This window comes from Fusarium redolens (assembly GCF_020744475.1).
Source record: "Fusarium redolens strain MPI-CAGE-AT-0023 chromosome Unknown BKA55scaffold_11, whole genome shotgun sequence".
NCBI lineage: Eukaryota > Fungi > Ascomycota > Sordariomycetes > Hypocreales > Nectriaceae > Fusarium > Fusarium redolens.
In genome coordinates this window covers 1354539-1373209 of record NW_025763674.1, presented here as the reverse complement: position 1 = coordinate 1373209, position 18671 = coordinate 1354539, and the positions used below count along the sequence as shown (strand labels likewise).

At 47.8% G+C, this 18671-nt stretch overlaps 5 protein-coding genes across 5 annotated transcripts; 2 read left to right on the top strand and 3 right to left on the bottom strand.

Annotated features, from left to right (window-relative positions):
* Positions 1 to 1529: 1529 nt before the first annotated feature.
* Positions 1530 to 5757, top strand: BKA55DRAFT_740014 (uncharacterized protein). Its single transcript, XM_046201433.1, has 3 exons — positions 1530 to 1678; positions 1751 to 2920; positions 2965 to 5757. The coding sequence occupies exons 1-3, from the start codon at positions 1600 to 1602 to the stop codon at positions 5502 to 5504; spliced, it is 3789 nt and encodes a 1262-aa protein (XP_046047700.1). The 5' UTR covers positions 1530 to 1599; the 3' UTR covers positions 5505 to 5757.
* Positions 5758 to 6044: 287 nt separating this feature from the next.
* BKA55DRAFT_692276 (uncharacterized protein) lies at positions 6045 to 8585 on the bottom strand (the record flags this gene model as incomplete). Its single annotated transcript, XM_046199759.1, has 3 exons — positions 6045 to 6679; positions 6737 to 7002; positions 7057 to 8585. The coding sequence occupies 3 exons, from the start codon at positions 8583 to 8585 to the stop codon at positions 6045 to 6047; spliced, it is 2430 nt and encodes an 809-aa protein (XP_046047699.1).
* A 1245-nt stretch (positions 8586 to 9830) lies between these two features.
* BKA55DRAFT_595583 (copper amine oxidase) lies at positions 9831 to 11973 on the top strand (the record flags this gene model as incomplete). Its single annotated transcript, XM_046195827.1, has 3 exons — positions 9831 to 10127; positions 10173 to 11541; positions 11591 to 11973. The coding sequence occupies 3 exons, from the start codon at positions 9831 to 9833 to the stop codon at positions 11971 to 11973; spliced, it is 2049 nt and encodes a 682-aa protein (XP_046047698.1).
* Positions 11974 to 12157: 184 nt separating this feature from the next.
* Positions 12158 to 14995, bottom strand: BKA55DRAFT_573977 (kinase-like domain-containing protein). Its single transcript, XM_046193259.1, has 7 exons — positions 14361 to 14995; positions 13995 to 14305; positions 13768 to 13937; positions 13029 to 13705; positions 12481 to 12968; positions 12325 to 12418; positions 12158 to 12268 (listed from the first exon to the last, which is right to left on the bottom strand). Exons 1-7 carry the CDS (start codon positions 14880 to 14882, stop codon positions 12257 to 12259), a joined length of 2274 nt encoding a protein of 757 aa, XP_046047697.1. The 5' UTR covers positions 14883 to 14995; the 3' UTR covers positions 12158 to 12256.
* Positions 14996 to 15358: 363 nt separating this feature from the next.
* Positions 15359 to 17819, bottom strand: BKA55DRAFT_573972 (uncharacterized protein). The gene is made up of 5 exons (XM_046193258.1): positions 17453 to 17819; positions 17317 to 17401; positions 16147 to 17263; positions 15918 to 16091; positions 15359 to 15868 (listed from the first exon to the last, which is right to left on the bottom strand). Exons 1-5 carry the CDS (start codon positions 17748 to 17750, stop codon positions 15668 to 15670), a joined length of 1875 nt encoding a protein of 624 aa, XP_046047696.1. The 5' UTR covers positions 17751 to 17819; the 3' UTR covers positions 15359 to 15667.
* Between the last annotated feature and the right edge of the window lie 852 nt (positions 17820 to 18671).

The window sequence follows — 18671 nt, the reverse complement described above, 5'->3', positions numbered from 1 at the left end:
ACAACGCAAATGATGATCATACTCTTCACGATCAATCCTCATACTCCAGGCAAGAAGTTCATCCTCAGGAAACATTTATCCTGATATCGCAGGCGTTCAAGCTCCCTATACCTGCCTCCTCAGAGTCACGTCGTCACCGTAAACGCGTCAATCAACCGCAATACCTTCGCCTCTACACTTTGCCTCCTCAACACATCCTTCAATCGAGCATCACAAGCTCACATCTCATGTTCCATCTCTCCCGGCTGCCTCTCTCAACAAATACAAAATCTACGCGTCCCCCATAGCCTCAGCATCGCCTCAACACCGCCCCGATCAAATTGTCTAGCTGAAAGCTTAATATCGTCCTTCTCCATTCAGAACCTCCCGAGATGATTATCCTGGTGGCTCATCCCGTTTACCTTGGGTTGCCGCCATCGTCCGATGCCCTCACTGACGTCATGAAGCCAAGCAGGAAATATGCAACGAAATTAAGCTTAACCAAAGACAGGGGTTGCCCCGGCATTAAATTACGGTATGCGGCCATTTCCCTCCTTGTTTCTAGTCTTTTGTGTTTTTTTATGCGCGATGATACAGTATCGATCGTTGGACAAATCGGCGCTATGAAGTCCCGTTGATACCTTGAATGAAGAGTGAGATGTCACTGGCGGGTCTGTCATGTGTACAAAGCCTCGAATGCCACGTACGATAATTGCCAACGGTGTTTTTTCACCGTCCAACGTGCCCATTAAACACGTTATGTTCAACGAACTGCCGAATTGGGCATGTCATCGAGCCATCATGCCATTCACTGCATGATGTATTTGATTCAAGATTTCCTGCCCTCCCCGCCAATGATCTCGCCCCAAACATCACCATCTTTCGTCTGCATGACCTAAGTGGAACCTACCGGGCTGTGTACAGTACAAATCTTCACATAATAGGATAAAAGAGTTCTTGTAGATAAAGGTACATACTGCAGAGTCTTGATGAATGACTTAACTTTAAAAACTGGATTTAAAATCGCCCCCTTTTTTACAGAGGAGATGAAGGTTACCGGGGAGGGAAGGAGAATGAGATCTAGCGTGATGGGCGCCATTAAGCTTAAAAAACGAGGCTTAGACATGACGTTGTGGGGCGAATTTATGGGGACCTGGATTTGTGATTTTGGGTGGGACGGCCTGGACGGTTAGTGGGCGTTTACATCTTGGCTGGCGGTTGAATACGACAAACCCATCACTGAACAGCAGTAGAAATTGAGTAGATTAAGGGTGTCACCACAATATCAAGCAGTACATTGTTTTCATCAAGATACCGGTATTGTGACAGTTTGTTTAGCAGGTCTAGCACGGAACACTCCGTACTTGATCAAACAAAAAGACCCCCCTGTAAATGCCAAGATTCGCAACTCCAAGCAATAACATCTTAGCCCTCCCCATCACCAATCACACAACCCGCCCAGAATCTTGGCATGCCTCGTGGCTGTGGCTGTGTCGGAAGTGTATTTTCATCCCCTGCTTGCCTCTCTCCCAGCGCTTGCAACCTTGAATATCTTGGCTTCTCCTCCTTTCATCCTTCCTCCCATTCCCATGAACACATTCCATCTCACAGGTCGTCAACATGGACTCTAACGCTCCAAGACGTCCGCGTGCTCCCACAATCACTGTCGACACTGCTGCTGTCGATTCAAACGATCCCGGTAATACTCCAGTGCGACGACTTCCTCACATCATACGAGCAAAATAGACTAACACGATGTTTTAATTGGCAGCACCTACAGATTCAATCTCTCCATCGCCGTTAGACGATACGAATACACTTGCAGTACCAACAGCTAAATCTCGAACCGAATCATGGTCCTCTTCACCCTCTACAAAAGTCGGAACCGATCATGAACAAATGTCTCGCGAAGTAGAAGCCCTAAGAAAAGGCGACCAGGCCGAAATCCTAAAGCCTGACCCGGGTGAGGAGGAGCTCTTTCACGTGGAGAATAACCCGTTTGCGTTCTCGCCGGGTCAATTGGCAAAGCTCATCAACCCAAAGAACTTGGCGGCTTTTGTTGCGCTGGGTGGATTGCCCGGTTTGCAGAAGGGTTTGAGGACTGATGCGAAGGCGGGTTTGAGCGTGGATGAGGGAAAGCTCGCGGGCGCTGTGTCATTTGAAGAAGCAACTTCTGCAAAGGTTGAAAAGACAACGCATAGCGACGCGCATGCTTCGGGAAAAGATGCATTCCCTGATCGAAAACGAGTATACGGCGCGAATCGCCTCCCGGAACCAAAGTCAAAGTCCTTCCTCGAACTAGCATGGATCGCTCTTCAAGACCGCGTCCTCATCCTTCTCTGCATCGCAGCCGTTGTATCCCTCGCTTTAGGTCTATACCAAACCTTTGGAGGATCGCATGAAGACGGCGGTGCCAAAGTCGAATGGGTCGAAGGCGTCGCTATCATCGTGGCCATCACAATCGTCGTCGTCGTCGGCGCAGCGAACGATTGGCAAAAAGAGCGACAGTTTCAGAAACTCAACCAGAAGAAGGAAGACCGCATCGTCAAAATCACACGCTCTGGAAAACCGCAGAATATTTCTATTCATGATGTTTTGGTCGGCGATGTCATGCTTCTTGAACCAGGCGATGTCATTCCTGTGGATGGTGTTTTTATTGAGGGTCATAATCTTAGCTGTGATGAGAGTTCGGCGACGGGAGAGTCTGATCTTATTAAGAAAGTACCCGCAGAGCAGGTTCTTCATGCGCTGTTGCATGAGCAGGCGCCGCAGTTGAAGAAGCTTGATCCGTTTATTATCTCGGGTGCAAAGGTTCTCGATGGTGTTGGAACGTTTCTTGTTACTGCGGTGGGAGAGCAGAGCAGTCATGGAAAGACCATGATGTCGCTTCGTGATGATCCGGGTTTGACGCCTCTCCAGGCCAAGCTCAACCTCCTCGCAGGTAAGTCAATCCTCCCAATTATTAGATACACACTAACAGGTCAGGGTATATCGCGAAGCTTGGTAGTGCAGCTGGTCTTCTTCTCTTCTTCGTCCTCCTCATCGAATTCCTCGCCAAACTCCCCAACAACCACGAAACAGGCGAACAAAAAGGCCAAGACTTCCTCCAGATCCTTATCACCTCTATTACCGTCATCGTCGTCGCCGTACCAGAAGGTCTTCCCCTCGCTGTAACTCTCTCCCTCGCTTTTGCGACAAAGAAGATGACGCGCGAGAATAACTTGGTCCGACATCTTCAATCGTGCGAAACAATGGGTAACGCAACGGTCATTTGCTCCGATAAGACTGGTACACTCACCGAGAATATAATGACCGTCGTCGCTGGATCGTTGGGTATTCGCGGACTCTTCTCCTTTGGCGATTCGTCATTCGAGCAGGAGTCTGATGGTGCTGAGAAGAAAGAGACCATCGCCCTCAACCAGTTCTCGTCTAAGCTTGATCCTGAGTACAAAGAACTTCTCAAGACTGCCATCAGCGTCAACACCACAGCTTTCGAATCAGACGAAGATGGAAAACAAGGTTTTGTCGGCACCAAGACTGAAACTGCTCTTCTCGACTGGGCCCGTCGATATCTCGGTCTCGGTCCCCTCGCAATCGAACGCGCTAACCATCCCGTCACACGTCTCTTCCCATTTAATTCCCAGCGCAAATGCATGGGTGCTGTTGTTCAAATCCCCGGTCCGATGAAGGATAAGCCCAAGTACAGACTTTACATCAAGGGTGCTTCCGAGATTGTTCTCGGCGAATGTACCACCATTCTCGGCGATCCTACAACTTCACCTACCACCGAAGCACTCTCCGACGATGGAAAAGAGGAATTGAGATCTATTATCTTCAACTACGCGACTAATTCTCTTCGAACTTTGGGTCTTGCGTACCGCGACTTTGAGAACTGGCCTCCTGTTCTTACCCTCCGCCCTGAAGACGATAACGCCGATATCGATCTCACAGACCTCGTTCATAACCTCACCTGGATGGGCGTAGTAGGCATCCAAGACCCCGTCCGCAAAGGCGTCCCCGAAGCTGTGAAAGACTGCGGTATCGCCTCCGTCAACGTCAAGATGGTAACAGGCGATAACGTCGAGACCGCGCGCGCCATCGCTCTCAACTGCGGTATCCTCACCGAGAGCACCATCAACGAACCCAACGCCGTGATGCAAGGCTCCGACTTCCGCAAACTCAGCGAGTCCGACCGCACAGCAGTTGTCAAGAAACTCCGTGTGCTCGCTAGGTCAAGTCCAGAGGATAAACGCATCCTCGTCAAGACGTTGCGCTCGCTCGGTGAGATTGTCGCTGTTACAGGCGATGGAACAAACGACGCTCCTGCGCTTAAAGCAGCGGATGTTGGTTTCTCAATGGGTGTTACAGGTACAGAAGTCGCCAAGGAAGCATCGGATATTATCCTCATGGACGATAACTTCTCCTCTATTGTTGTTGCGTTGGGTTGGGGTCGTGCTATTAACGACTCGGTTAAGAAGTTCTTGCAGTTCCAACTTACGGTTAACATTACAGCTGTGGGTGTGACGTTCATCTCAGCTGTTTCGGACGATGAGCAGAAATCTGTTCTCAACGCTGTTCAACTGCTTTGGGTGAATCTCATCATGGATACCTTTGCCGCTCTGGCCCTTGCTACCGATCCTCCGACTGGAAGTTTACTGCACCGCGAACCTGAAGCTCGAACTGCACCGCTTATCACAATTACGATGTGGAAGATGATCATCGGTCAATCGATTTACCAGCTCATCGTTTGTTTCGTCCTCTGGTTCGGTCGCGATTCAATCCTCGGCTATGAAGAACGCGAAGTCCGCTCTCTCATCTTCAACATCTTTGTCTTTATGCAGATCTTCAAGCTCATCAACAGTCGACGTATCGATAACAAGCTAAATATCTTTGAGGGCCTTCACCGCAATCATTTGTTCATGCTTATGATGACCATCATGGCAGCTGGCCAGATCATCATCATCTTCTTCGGCAGCGACGCCTTTGTCGTTACCCGCTTGAACGGTGTCCAGTGGGGAATCTCTCTCGTTCTTGGATTCTTCTCTATTCCTATTGGTGTACTCATTCGTTTATTCCCCGATGAATGGTTCCACGCCTTTGTCAAAGTCCTCGCCAAACTCTGGCCAAGCTGGATTCGCTTCTCGCGCAAGAAGAAAGATACTTCCGAAGAAGACGGCACCGAACCGTTCCCAAAGGAGAAGCTTGAGGGTTATGACATGGATACCGCACTTCTCGGCATCCGCGATGATCTCGAGTTCTTGAAGAGAGTTCGCGGCGGACGCATGACGGCGTTGAGCGATGCTATGGCGCGCTCGCGGGAGAAGATGCTTCGACGCAAGAGATCTGAGTCTCGACCGAGGAGCAAGCTTCGCAGTCGACGTGGTTCGTCGCGATCGTCGAATAGGCCGCCTATCTCGCCGATGATGTCGGTTGTCGGTATGCCGGGTATTGTGGCTGCTAGTGTAGCGGGATTGCAGCCTGGGCAGGGTGCTAGCAACGAGAACCTTGAGGCGCGACAGGCGTGAGTGCGAGCATGTTATATTGGATGTTAACTTGTGTTAGTATGGGCTACGTTATATTGGATCATTTAGAGATTGAACGAGTGCTGCATCTGTTTTAGTGTACGAGTTCGATCAGAGCAATCATTTTCGGAAAGGAAAGTCAACAAAGCAAAGCAAATCATAGATGTCTGGAGTTGGCGGTCGATATGTCATGTTATACAAATAAGTCTGAGCGAATGATCTACCTACTATTAATAAAAGTTTGAGCGAAAATGAGATTATTTGAGTGTGCTTTGCATTGTTGGTGATGATTTCTAGGAGCTGAGGATCGGAGTCTGCTTGCGACGCCTGCTCACTAACGTCTAGCGCCAACAGCCGCTAAAAGATGCCTTGGTTAGTCGACTTCAGCGCTAACAACAGGCGTCTCAGAGGTCATGGCCACTAATTGGGCTTGCGACACGATGTTGTGCGCCCCCAATTGATGCACTCTATTACTTATTACAAAATTATAGGAAGAAGATATTATCTTGAACAAAAATATATATTATAGTAAGTAGGTATAGCTTAAGAAGTATTTATTCCACCAAACCCCAAAGGAAGATTTGGGTCAAGGCCAAACTGATAGAAAGCCTGCCAATCCTGTATTGTTGGTGTAAAATATGGTGGTATTGCCTGAGACGTCGGGACCATCATGCCTTGCTCAAAGAAATTCTCATTCGGCAGTATCGGGCCTGTAGTGTTGTACACAGTCTGTGGTATTGTTGTCAAGCCTCCAGTGTCATTGCTCGTCGGAAACATGGACGTTGAATTTTCAGAGGTGCTTCCTGTTGGAGATCTTGTCGCTGGATCTTCAGATGTGCTCTCTTGTTGCAACGTCGTCGCCGAGTCTTCAGAGGTATGCCTAGTTGTTGTAGACTCCACGAAGCTGGTTCCATCGTTCGTTACAGATCCATTGTCCGGCTGTTCGCTAGCAACGCGCGTCGAAAAGCCTATCTTTTCCAAGAAAGAGCTCTGCAATTGAGGAACGAGCCGTTTCACCAATTTCTCAATGTCATCTTGTATGGTCTCAGGCAATGGGCATCCAACAGTGTTGAGGTGTCTTCCAACAAGCGGCGGTAACTCTCGCGTTAAGAAACGACCGAACTCGTGACAGAGATTGAACTCCCTAGCACTTTTATCTTGGTCAGTATCGTAGAGATCTAATCTGGTTAGTCATTCCTGGAAAGAAGAGACACGCAAGGGCAAAGCTGACATACAAGGACTGGGTGTATCCTGATCATAAGGAAACGCAATGGAGTAAACGTCGTTCCACCTCTCCACCTCGTTTTTGTTCTTCCCTGCACCCTTCTTACTCCTCATCCTCTTGACCTGCTCTTGGTTCAATCCATCCTGATTGCCGACGCTTGGAGTGCATGCCTGCAGTTGTTGTGAATGCACTTCAAGGGCCTCGGAAGTCTTGAGATCCACGCGACAGCGCCGACATTGGTACTCGGGCAATGAGTGTCTGCGATACATATGCTCTCTATTTCTCGTAATTAGAATCTCAATTGATCCATTTTGTTGGAAGCATACTTACTTTACTCGATGGATGTCCCGATAGCCGGGATGTGCACAGCTCTTCCATTTGGGCTGACCATACTTGCGAGGATTGCGCTTGAAGTATGGACAGGCAAACATTCGCGTTTCTGAACCTCCATCAACACGTTGAGATTTGGGGCTCTCCTCATTGCCGTCGTCTTCGCCGTCATTGCTTCTCTTTCGCTTTGGGACACGGCGAGGTCGGCCAGTTCCCTTCTTCTTCTGCGTACTGGAACCAGAGTCAGTTTGGCTTTGAGAAGCGGTGTTTTGACTGCTAGCATTTCCACTGGGTCTCTCTTGTGTTAAAGGCGCCAGCCATTGCCGAAGCCACCCATGGAACCATTGCATAACAGCCGCCGTCTCCGCATTATCACCGGGCGTTCCATCAGACTCATCACCAGAGTTCGAGTCTTGGGATGTATTGAGGGTACTATTATCTTCCACGGACTCGTACTGGGAGAGTAATTCCTGGAAAGACTGGTATGCTGAAGAACTGCTTTCTTCGTCAATCAAAGGTCCCAGATCCTCATGATCTTCAACCCAACCTCCAATACCGCGAGGCATTGCACTGGAGTACATGCAGCGGTAACGGAATGTAGCATCGTTCGTCCACTCTGGGATCTTAGAGGGCACCATGGGGGACGAATCACCCGGCTGTGACAGGATCGGTTGAGGTAGTATACCAGGCATGCTACTATAGCCACTGTCTGCGATCGATTTGGTGCAGTCGTGTTGTTGAAGGCGACAACTTGGCGTCATTTTATGGATGCCGACCTCATCGCTGGATGCCCATCGTACAAGCTCAGCATCCATCTCGCCACCAAAAACATCCAAGCATTGTGGGTTGGCAAGAAAGTGTTCAGCAGCGTGATTGAGCCGTTGATCCCAAGCCGTAGGACCGACAAACTGCACCCACGCGCACTGGGGCATTGGACAGGCAAGCTCTTGAGGCAGGCCACATACCATGCGCATCGACGAGTCTTGACGGTCTAGGAGCCATTGCACCTCTGCATCTAAAACCCATTTTATGTCTTTGTTATCATCGTGCAGCTTGGTCGGTCGGTGGTGATTGATGAGATGCGTTCGGAAATCGTGTTTGTTGGCGAAGAGTGTACCTGTACCGTTGTAGTCCTTTAATCGTAGGGTTTTATCCTTGGCCGGTAGGTGCCTCTGCCGGCGAGTGCGCTCGGTGTGCGTGCAGCCAGGTTCATTACACTCCCAGAGCACTCGGTCGAGTTTCAGATGCTGGGACACAACATGGTCCTTCCAGTCTCTTTTATTCTCGAACTTCTTATCGCAGCCTGCGAAATGGAAAACACAGAGGAATGGGAATCGCTCGACCTCGCTTGGTTTTCGACGGGAGACTTCTTGCTGAACGGTGTGAAGCTGGGGTTCATGGTAGTCGACGTAGAATCGCTCTCGGTCAGAACCGTCGGCTGCGGATATTCGGGCGTACAGGCAGGAATCTGTTTCGTGGACATATCGGCGTATTGCGGGAGAGTGGTGAGGGAGAGGACGATGCTCCATTTTGGAGGTGACGTAGGCAGAGGCCTCGAAGGATGAAATAAAACGAGATGATAAATCGAAGTAATATTGATAACTATTGAGTATGAAGCATATTGAAGATATTTCGAAAAGAAGAGAGAAGTTTACAAATTGATGATCTCGTGGAAATTGTGGTCTAAAATATGTGACCTCACTGATGTTTGTTTGGCGCAGCGCGCAATTGCGCGTTTCTCTTCTGGCACGAGTCCTACCATGAGCATGCAGGACTCAGGAGGTGACACAGAAGAGACCACACACAATTGTGGCGAATACTGCAGATTCGCGATGTTTTCTCCTCCATTGATCCATATCGTGTGGATGAATTGTTCAGCTCAAAGCTCTCATGATGCTGTCGCGACACAATTGCCGAGCTTTGGGCGTCTAATTAGCTTAGATAGCGCTGGGAGTGCCATCAATCGGGCGACGGAGTGTCATCCTGTCAGCAACCAAGACCAAGACCAAGACCCAGCCTGAGAGTATCGCATCGTGCAATTGACAGCACATACATCATGTCTGCGATGACAAAAAAAGGGTCTTGTCTTTGCAACTGGGAATAACTTATCGCAACTCAACACCACTCGCAGCGACAATCGGCACAGCTGCATCAACACCGAAGATCAACAAGACAAGCTAATCGCAAAATCCGGGGAAAGCTCATATTCTTACCTAAAGAAAATAAAACAAAATCTGGACTCAATCGGCTTTTATCCACTCCGGAACTCGGGTCCCCATTCATGGGCCAGACCAATCCGCCCCTCAGTGGCAATCATGATGGAAGAGGTAATTCTGGATAAAACAGCTTCTTTGGTAAGTGTCACGAGGTGTAACAAGTACCAAAACAGAGATATTCCTTATCCATCATGATCTTGTTACGTAGCAGTTGGTACAGGACTCAACGGGACTCAATATCCGGGGCGAGAAACAGGTTATAATTACCCGTTTTGTAGTAAATTCAACATCCCCGCTTGAGATCTGAAGAGGTTATCTTATCAACTGACAACTAAACCCAATTCAGTTTATCTTTCCGTGAGGCTCACTTGTTACCCCGCGATATCGCCTCCACACCACGAAGCTAGAGGAGCTGTCACATCAATCCCGATACGGAAAAAAGAGTCGTGTATTTCCAACTCGAGACGCTCTTATCATCATGTCCAAAAACTATATATCCCTCCTCTCCTCCCCATACCATATCGTCTTCACCTAACCAGTAACCTCAATACAGTCATCATGGGTCTCACGCAACATCATCCTTTTGATCCTCTCTCCGGAGATGAGATCGCCGCTGCCGTCGAAGCTATCCGCAAGTATCAGTCCGGCCAACTCCTCTTCAATGCCGTGACTCTACATGAGCCCCGCAAGAAGGAGATGCTGAGATGGCTTGAGCATCCTTCCGATGGAAACAGACCTGCGAGAATTGCGGATGTCACTGTTATTCTCCCTGATGGAAAGGTTTATGATGGTCTTGTGGATCTTAAGACGAGAAAGGTTCAGAAGTGGGAGAAGCTTGACGGTCTTCAACCTATTGTAAGTACCCTCAACCGTACTGTTTGAACACAGCTGACAAGGTAGATCACACCCGAAGAACTCATCCAGGTCGAGGAGATCATGCGCAAAGACCCCAAGGTCATAGAACAGTGCGAACTCTCTGGTATCCCCAAATCAGACATGCACAAAGTCTACTGCGACCCCTGGACAATCGGCTACGATGAGCGCTTTGGCAGCAACATCCGTCTTCAACAGGCACTCATGTACTACCGTCCCGACCCCGATACCTTCCAGTATCAATACCCTCTTGACTTCTGCCCCATCTACGACGGCGCTAAGAAGGCCATTATCCACATTGACATTCCCAGCGTGCGCCGTCCGTTGAGCAAGCAGAAGGCTATTGACTACATCCCGCGCTATATCAATGAGAATGGTGGTTATCGAAAGGATATCAAGCCTATCAACATTACTCAGCCGGAGGGTGTGTCGTTTACCATGAATGGACGTGTTTTGTCGTGGCAGAACTTTAAGTTCCATATTGGATTTAACTACAAGGAGGGTATTGTGCTGAATCACATTACCTTCACCGACAAGGGTATCGAGCGACCTATCTTCTACCGTCTTTCCCTCTCGGAAATGGTGGTGCCGTATGGTGCGCCTGAACATCCTCATCAGCGAAAACACGCTTTTGATCTTGGTGAATACGGCGCAGGATACATGGCCAACTCTCTTGCATTAGGCTGCGACTGCAAGGGTGTAATTCACTACCTCGATGCTGAATTCGCTCAGCGCGATGGATCTATTCGAACCATCAAGAATGCTATCTGTATTCACGAAGAGGATAACGGTATTCTCTTCAAGCACACTGACTTCCGCGATGATTCCGTCACCGTCACGCGCGCAAGAAAACTCATCGTTCAACAGATCTTCACAGCGGCTAATTATGAGTATGCGTGCCAGTGGGTGTTCCACCAAGATGGAACCATCCAGCCTGAGATTAAACTCACCGGCATTCTCAACACATACGCTCTCAACGAGGGTGAGGAAGCTGGACCGTGGGGCACGGAGGTTTATCCGCAAGTCAACGCGCACAACCATCAGCACCTGTTCTGTCTTCGCGTCAACCCCATGATCGACGGTGTGAACAACACTGTCAACATGGTCGATACAGTTGCTAGCGAAGCACCCGTCGGAAGTCCCCAGAACAGATACGGCAATGCGTTTTATGCCAAGAAGACAAAGTTGAGGACTAGTGGGCAGGCAAAGACGGATTATAACGGTGCCACGAGCAGGACGTGGGAGATGGTTAATGAGAACAAGTTGCATCCTTATTCGAAGAAGCCAGCTTCTTATAAGCTTGTTAGCAGAGAGGTTCCTGGGCTTTTGCCGAAGGAGGGATCGTTGGTTTGGAAGCGTGCTGGTTTTGCGCGCCACGCTGTTCACGTCACGCCTTGTAAGTCTCTTCTCTCTCTTTCATATGATATGATGCTAATTATGTACAGATCGTGATGATGAACTCTGGGCTGCGGGTCGCCACGTCCCCCAAACATCCGGCGAGCCATCCCAAGGTCTTCCCGAGTGGATCGCAGAAGGATCCTCATCCACCGAAAACACCGACATTGTTCTCTGGCACACCTTTGGCGTGACACACATCCCTGCACCCGAGGACTTCCCCATCATGCCCGTCGAGCCAATGACGTTGCTGCTTCGACCTAGGAACTTCTTTACGAATAATCCTTGTATGGATGTTCCACCTAGTTACTCCATTACTCCTACGCAGGTTGCTGAGAAGAAGGGGGCGTTGGATCAGAGTGATAAGGTTAGTCAGTTGGCTTTTGGAGGGAAGAGTTGTTGTTCGGGTGGAAATGCTGCTGCGAGATTGTAGGGGATGAATTTGTATAGTTAGTTATAGCGTTAAATTGCATAGAAGGATTATTTGCAAATTCGTGCAATGAAATAGTTGTGACTGATGTTCGCTTTTATTAAATTAATAAAGAAATAAAAAATAAAGGTAAAAATGTAAAAAAAACTTAATTGACTTAATTAAATAAATATACTTATTATTTCCTATAATATATAAGTTATGTATTTTAATTATTACTACTTTTAAGTTTATAGATATTTATTAAATAAGCTCCTTACTTTTAAATTATAGAAATTAATTCCTATCAAATACTAGTCTAGCTACAAGTTAGCCTTTACATATTTAAACTACGTATTGGAGTTGCTACTATACCTGAACTCTGTTTTTATTATCAGTGTGTTCACAAATACTTCCCATTATAATCTCCGGAACATGGTCATCGTAATTCTTTGTGTCGACAATGTCACTGCATAGGTATATTAGTAGACTTTCAAAACTCGCTCACCACACACCACCTTGCTTACTTACTATACCACGCCCTTGTGCCTCCCTGTGCAGTCATCGTCTAGAAACTGAAGCCGCCCCGACCCTTCAGTGTCACGACCAAACTGGATGAATTGGAACATGAGGTCCGTTGGCTTTTTGTTATTCTCGACGAGAAGTTCGATAGCTTCGTGAATGACCGTCTCGACTTCGTGCTTGTGTACGGGGTCCCATATCGCATCTGTGAAGATATAGATGCCTGTTGGCTGTGTTCCATTTTCCTTGACTCGATCCATAACGTCTTCAAGACATTTCTTCATATCACAGAACCCACTGACCGTTTCTTTATTCCTAATTTTGTTCTCGACGTCTGAGCTGTTTTGGCACTTTTGGGGGTTGCAGGAATCTGACGCGAAATAGAGATCCATACCATCTTGATCAGAGACCTTGACCGAGTAACTGATGACTTTGGCGGTCACAGCAACATTTCCCATATGTTCCCTCATCGACTCATGGTTATCAATTACAAAAATCTAAGTGTCAGATGTCTTATGTCAGTTCAATAATCGCCAACGGGAACTGAGCACACCTACCTGGTCTCGTCCACCATGAAGATTAATTTTGTTCCGAGCGCCCTGCATACCTGGAAGACTCATGCCTGCTTCAGATGGCTGACTTCGGTGTTTCTTGAAGAATTTCCAGTTGCTTTTTCTCTTCAGTTCCTCGTATACTTCTTCCACGGAAACTTTCCTACCACCAAAATAGCTAACCCTTTGGCCGGGGAGACTGGACTGTATTTGACCTTTTGTTATAGTAGAAGTGACGTTATCTGGAGTTTTTGCTCGTTTCGGGTTGGAGCCTGCTTGCGCGTCTTCGATCATCTTTACTGCGTGTCCCTTGCCTTGCCTCGCCAATAGTCGTAATTCAGGTTCTACCATCATGAACTTAAGAATAAGGTCACTCATGGCAAGGGACACAAAGTCTCCTTGCCGTTTGACTTTGAGAACCCTTTTGTGGAAGTCGTCCACGGCTGGAAGCCTTTCGATCCCATCATGAAAGCATGCATCGAACCCGCGCTCCGTGACGTGGGGGAGTTTTGAAATTGCTTTGTTTCTCATTTTACGATACTCCTTTCGATACTGAGGCCCTCCTATGGACCAAACGAGAAAGTCACTGAAGACAGCCCCGAGTGACCATAAGTCCACGAGGGAGTTAAGATGGGGCCTAACTTCGCTTTGAATTTTGTAGTTGGGGTAAGCTTCTGGAGCAGCTTTAATAATAAAAATTCAGTGAGTCCAAGCTCGGAGGTGGGTAACAGAGAAGAGCACTCACAATACATGCGATTTCCTTCGTTATCAACAGGCACGATGGCGCCCTCACCTTCCACTATTTTCACTATTTCAGCCAAGCCAAAGTCGGCAAGCTTGAAGGAGACATCGTAGGGTGAGTCAGTGTCGCCGTGGAAAACTAAAATATTGGCTGGTTGAATATCCTGGTGAATTCTTTCAATGGTCAGGGCTGCAATGACGTCCAATCATGGGAGTGCATCGTAAACATACCCAGAAAGGGATTTAGAATCACTCCTGTCCGGGTTGTGAAGTACGTAAAGGCCTTGAAATAGCTCCAATAAGCTCATCCAAAGCCTTTTCAAATCCTTCCAATCAACAGGGGGCTGCGTTTTGAACAGGTCAAGCAAAGATCCTTTAGGAGCATATTCAAGGATAATGATCCCTTTGTTGGTATAGGCAAGCGAACCATAGCATTTTGTAATGCTCATGATGTTAATTCGCCTAAGTCTCGTGTACACGGCGGCCTCTCTGTCGTAAAGTTGCTTTGCATCGACGCTTTCATAGATCTTGAAAACAACTTCCTGCTGAACATGAGCAACTGTCACGTAGATTGTAGATTGTTCAATTGCTACTGACTCGTGGGATAGATCGGCGACAATCGTTATCTATAATGACCTTACGTATTCGTGCTGAGGCTAAGCCTTCTCTCAATGATTCCTGGTATTGGATTGGTAATATCTGCTCGGTTTGCAGTTTTCGTTGGTCGCTTTCGTCTTCAGTAAACTCCCAAGGACAAAACGGCCACTGGTGTTTCACGACATTGTCAAGTTTACCGTGCCACTCTTTCGGAAGACTTCCACCTCGTAAAGGTAGGTTTCTGTCATTAATGGCTAATTCGAGGAAGAGGATGATATCCCGTGATTGGCTAATAAAGACCAGGATAGAGAAAACTCGAAGATATTCTTTTCTGATTGTATCAATTGAGACTGCAATGGGCGGATCGATGTTGCTTATGATCTCGCGGACCTTTCCCAGAGACCAGTAGCTTTTGAGTTGGATGGCGGATATATAGTTAGCCTCGTCGCCAGATCCGTTGATACCTATTCTGGTTTGACTACCGACCCAGTCACGAAAGTCGACTTCCAACTTGTGATTCATGTTGACGACTCTGCCAATTCAGATTTAAAAGACGACGGTAGGAAGCCTAAACACGAGTGAGGAGAACCTTCTAACAGATATATGCACCCAAGGCGGTCGTGGGGGCAGTCGCTTCCACAGGGCTTGATTAATTTCAACCGCCGCCAGGTGATCCGCCAAGTCAATAAATGCTGCAAGGCATTAAACCAATTCAGCTAGTCATAGGCTGCAATGCCCTTTTGCGTGATTTAAATGGGCAGTATGCATACGCCACCAACCGAACGCCTTGTTCTGCCTTACCTCGCTGCATCCCAATGTGTGCAGTATCAACTGCAACTTGTCTTCTTGGACAGCTGAGCCCACCAAACACCCCTCACAGTATAGGCTGACAAGGGCCAATACGGTGTGATTGGAAATTCCAGCGCCTGGTTTCCTCTTCACCAGATCATGCTGATCTACTGCAGGTCTCACCAAGGGGGGCTACCAATTCAGCCGATGGCATAGTGATGAACGTTTCATTTATGGTGGGGAGGCTGAAGGATACAGTAGCCTGATTCGCAATCAAAACTGCGTCCGATAGTACACAGGTCGCGGCTCGTCTTAGAGCCTACCTTGCATGATAGAATCCAAAAATCGAATGCTTCTTGCTCAAGGTGTTTGGCACTACCAAGATCATGATATAGGAATACTAATCAATCAACATATGCTGTAGGAAATCCATCTCCAAATCTAATAGTTATATAAAGAGAGACATGAAAAAGACGCTGAGCGACATCCCGCTTCGCGCCCTACCATTAGCGTTCAAGTCAAACATCTCCTGGCGCAATCCTCCTACGAGCTCTACGTGATAGGCATCTGAACACTAGAATCCACAAAAAAAAGGTGAAGACCATGAGAGGGAAGCATATCGTAGCAAAAAGCGCGAAAGCCTTATTGTGAAATGTGACTGCGTTATCAACACTTTTCGCATTTTGGTTCACCTCGACGAGTCCACTTTGGAAGAATGTCTATAACAGAATAAGATGAAAATCGGAAATATTGAGGACATTTACTCACAGCGACAAACATTGGAGGAAGGAAGGCCAGCGTCACACAAGTGATGATGTGCATTGAGATGGTCTCTTTCTCCGTTTTGTAAGCGATACGCTCCATCTTCTGAGACTGGTCGAATGAACTTTCGGTGTAGATGCGACCGATCTGAACACTGCGATATTGCAGTATACCGTCGAACTATAGTATAAATTATCAGCAGAAGCGCAAGCTGAAACAGTGCAATGTGTTTTACTAATGTCTTTCCGTTTTCAAGCCATGCGAGCAGCGAATTTATTTGTGTTATACGGATCTCGAGATTTTTTCTGATACGCTCAACTCGTCGCACGAATGACAAAATATCTTCCATGCAGTTTTTCCGAAGAGATTCTGGAAACGCTGGGTGCGATGGCAAATCTTGGTAACGCTCAGCAATATCGCGCAAGGTTTGACAGTTGAGCTGCATCACCAAGCGATAGCTCTCCAACTGCTCGCCCAGGTAGTGAAGATGCTGGACTTCTCCGAAAGAAAAGGTATCGAGGTTCTTGAGATTCTCCAGCTGCCTCTTTTGCAGATGGACGTCATCTTCAGCCGTCCTAGGCTGCTGTGCATTCCGTGGGGCCCTGTGTATGTAATGGCTTAATGACTCGAGATGGTTACCAATCTTCTGCCCCTTCAGCAAAGCTCTTGAAAGAGGGACTTTTTCATGATCGCTGAGCAGTGTGGCCTGCTGCTCCTGCAGACCTAAGGCGCGTCTTGCTGAGGCGCTGAATTCAGGGGGCTGAGCAATTTGAGACGTTTGAGCCTTTGCCAAGATGTCGCGAATCTTGCTCTCACAATCGTTGATAGACGTACGCCAATCTTCGTCGCACCACTCAAGGAAGATAAGGTGAATGATCAGGGTTGCAGAAAAAGACTTTGACAAGTCTTCCAGTGCAGCAGAGTCAACTATTGCAGAGTCGGCGGTTGCTTCTCTAATCCTATCCTCCAGGAGACCATTGGCCTTGATATTGATCCATAGTGATTTGCCTTCGACAAGGTCAAAGGAATGGTATACTGAGGTCTGCCGGATGTTCCACTTGCGGGATCCGTCAGGACCAGAGTCCCGCTCGACAGATCGCAAAAGATATTGCATACGGTGCTCGCGTCCTGAGCGCCCAAGTGTGGAAATGTTTATCAACTTGGACTCATGTGTACCGAGTGTATCGTCCGAGTCAAAGCCTGTCATGTGGTAGTCGGTCGGATAGTGCGTGGAACCGAAGGCAGAGACAAAGTCGATGAAGTTTGGGGGGACTTGGTGATAGGACAAGATGTGCGAGAAACTGTCGCGAGAGCAGTTCAATGGAGCGCGTGAGTGTTCGGCTTGGATGAAGCTAGAAACCATTAGCCAACAGCGTTGGTAGCGAGCATCAATATTGTATTGTACACGAAACGGGACTTGGGATCTCGTCCATCTTTGTGCAGATGATTGCGTACACATGGGCTGTTGCGAATCGTCAGTGTTCGGTAATCTAAAGATGTCAGAAACAATTCCCAGTGCGACAATGCAGTCAGGCGCTAACCTGTGCCATCATCTTCCAATTCATGGAAGTGAATCTCCTCGAAGTCGAGATTGAACAGTCTCTTTTCTTGCTCATCGAGGCTACGCCGGCAGCGTCTCGTTGTACTCTGCAGTTGCTTCCGTTGTAAAAGATTACAGGGGTATTTTGCACGGCGCTCACAGCTGGATTTCAGCGCCCCGTACGCACGCTCAGTGGGGTCTGGGGAGTCCACGCTTGGGAAAGACTTGCCGAAAGTCTCTAGGATTGAACCCTCGGGCGATTCTTTCAAATAAACATTGGTCGACATGTGGGCGCTCATATTGGTGGTTAAGTAAGCGTGGTACAATACAGTTGTAATCTAGTAATACTTGTTCATTAATAGAAGTAAAATGGATCTGGTTTAAGTTTCCACGCTAAACGTCGGTTGTATTTATGATTCCACTCCTACTGGATTCTGGCCTAGGGCACCTCCTCGCATAATTAGAGTCAAAACGCTAATGCGCGATACCAGGTACCAATCATCCACGGAAATTACAATCACAGTATTTCATTTACTGTGTAGTACAAGTCCAGGTTATTTTTTAGTGGTTCTCAGGCCTTCAATGTCATCTTTGTGGCTCTGGAACATGGGCTGTTAGCAGCGCCACTCTTTCATTGCGTAAAGTTGATCACAAACCTGAGTCAAGGTACATCCATCGGGGAGTTTGAAAACATAATGACCATTTACAGACTGTTTACAGGTCCTGATCAGCTGGGAAACTCCAATAAGAACCACCGGCGTGGGGTATGTCTGACCTCTACTGTGATCGTATCATTACTGAATGTCTTTCGAAGCCAGCTCTGGAGGGTAGAAGGGGAAAGCCTGTAGTCAGAACAGCGCTCCTCAGCCATTGCGGTTGTGACATGTGTATAGCGCGAATTGTCTTGTTTTTCTTTTCGGTGACTCTCCTAAGTCCAGCACACCAAGGCGACCTTTTAAGGTCAAGACACAAGCAGCCCCAGAGAGCAACGCATAAAACGAGGCCATAGTCAAGATAGCAGAGCCTCAACTTGAAACCATTTGATCAATACGATGTCTTCATCGGACCAAACATCAAATCTACTCGAGGTCTCATGACCCATTACATGCATCAGGTCAGCTGAGATGAACCGGAATGGTGTGGCGATGTGGGAGTGGTGAGAATTTTGCCTCCTATTGCAAAGAGAAAAACAGTATTGCTTCGTGTCGATATGTGATTTG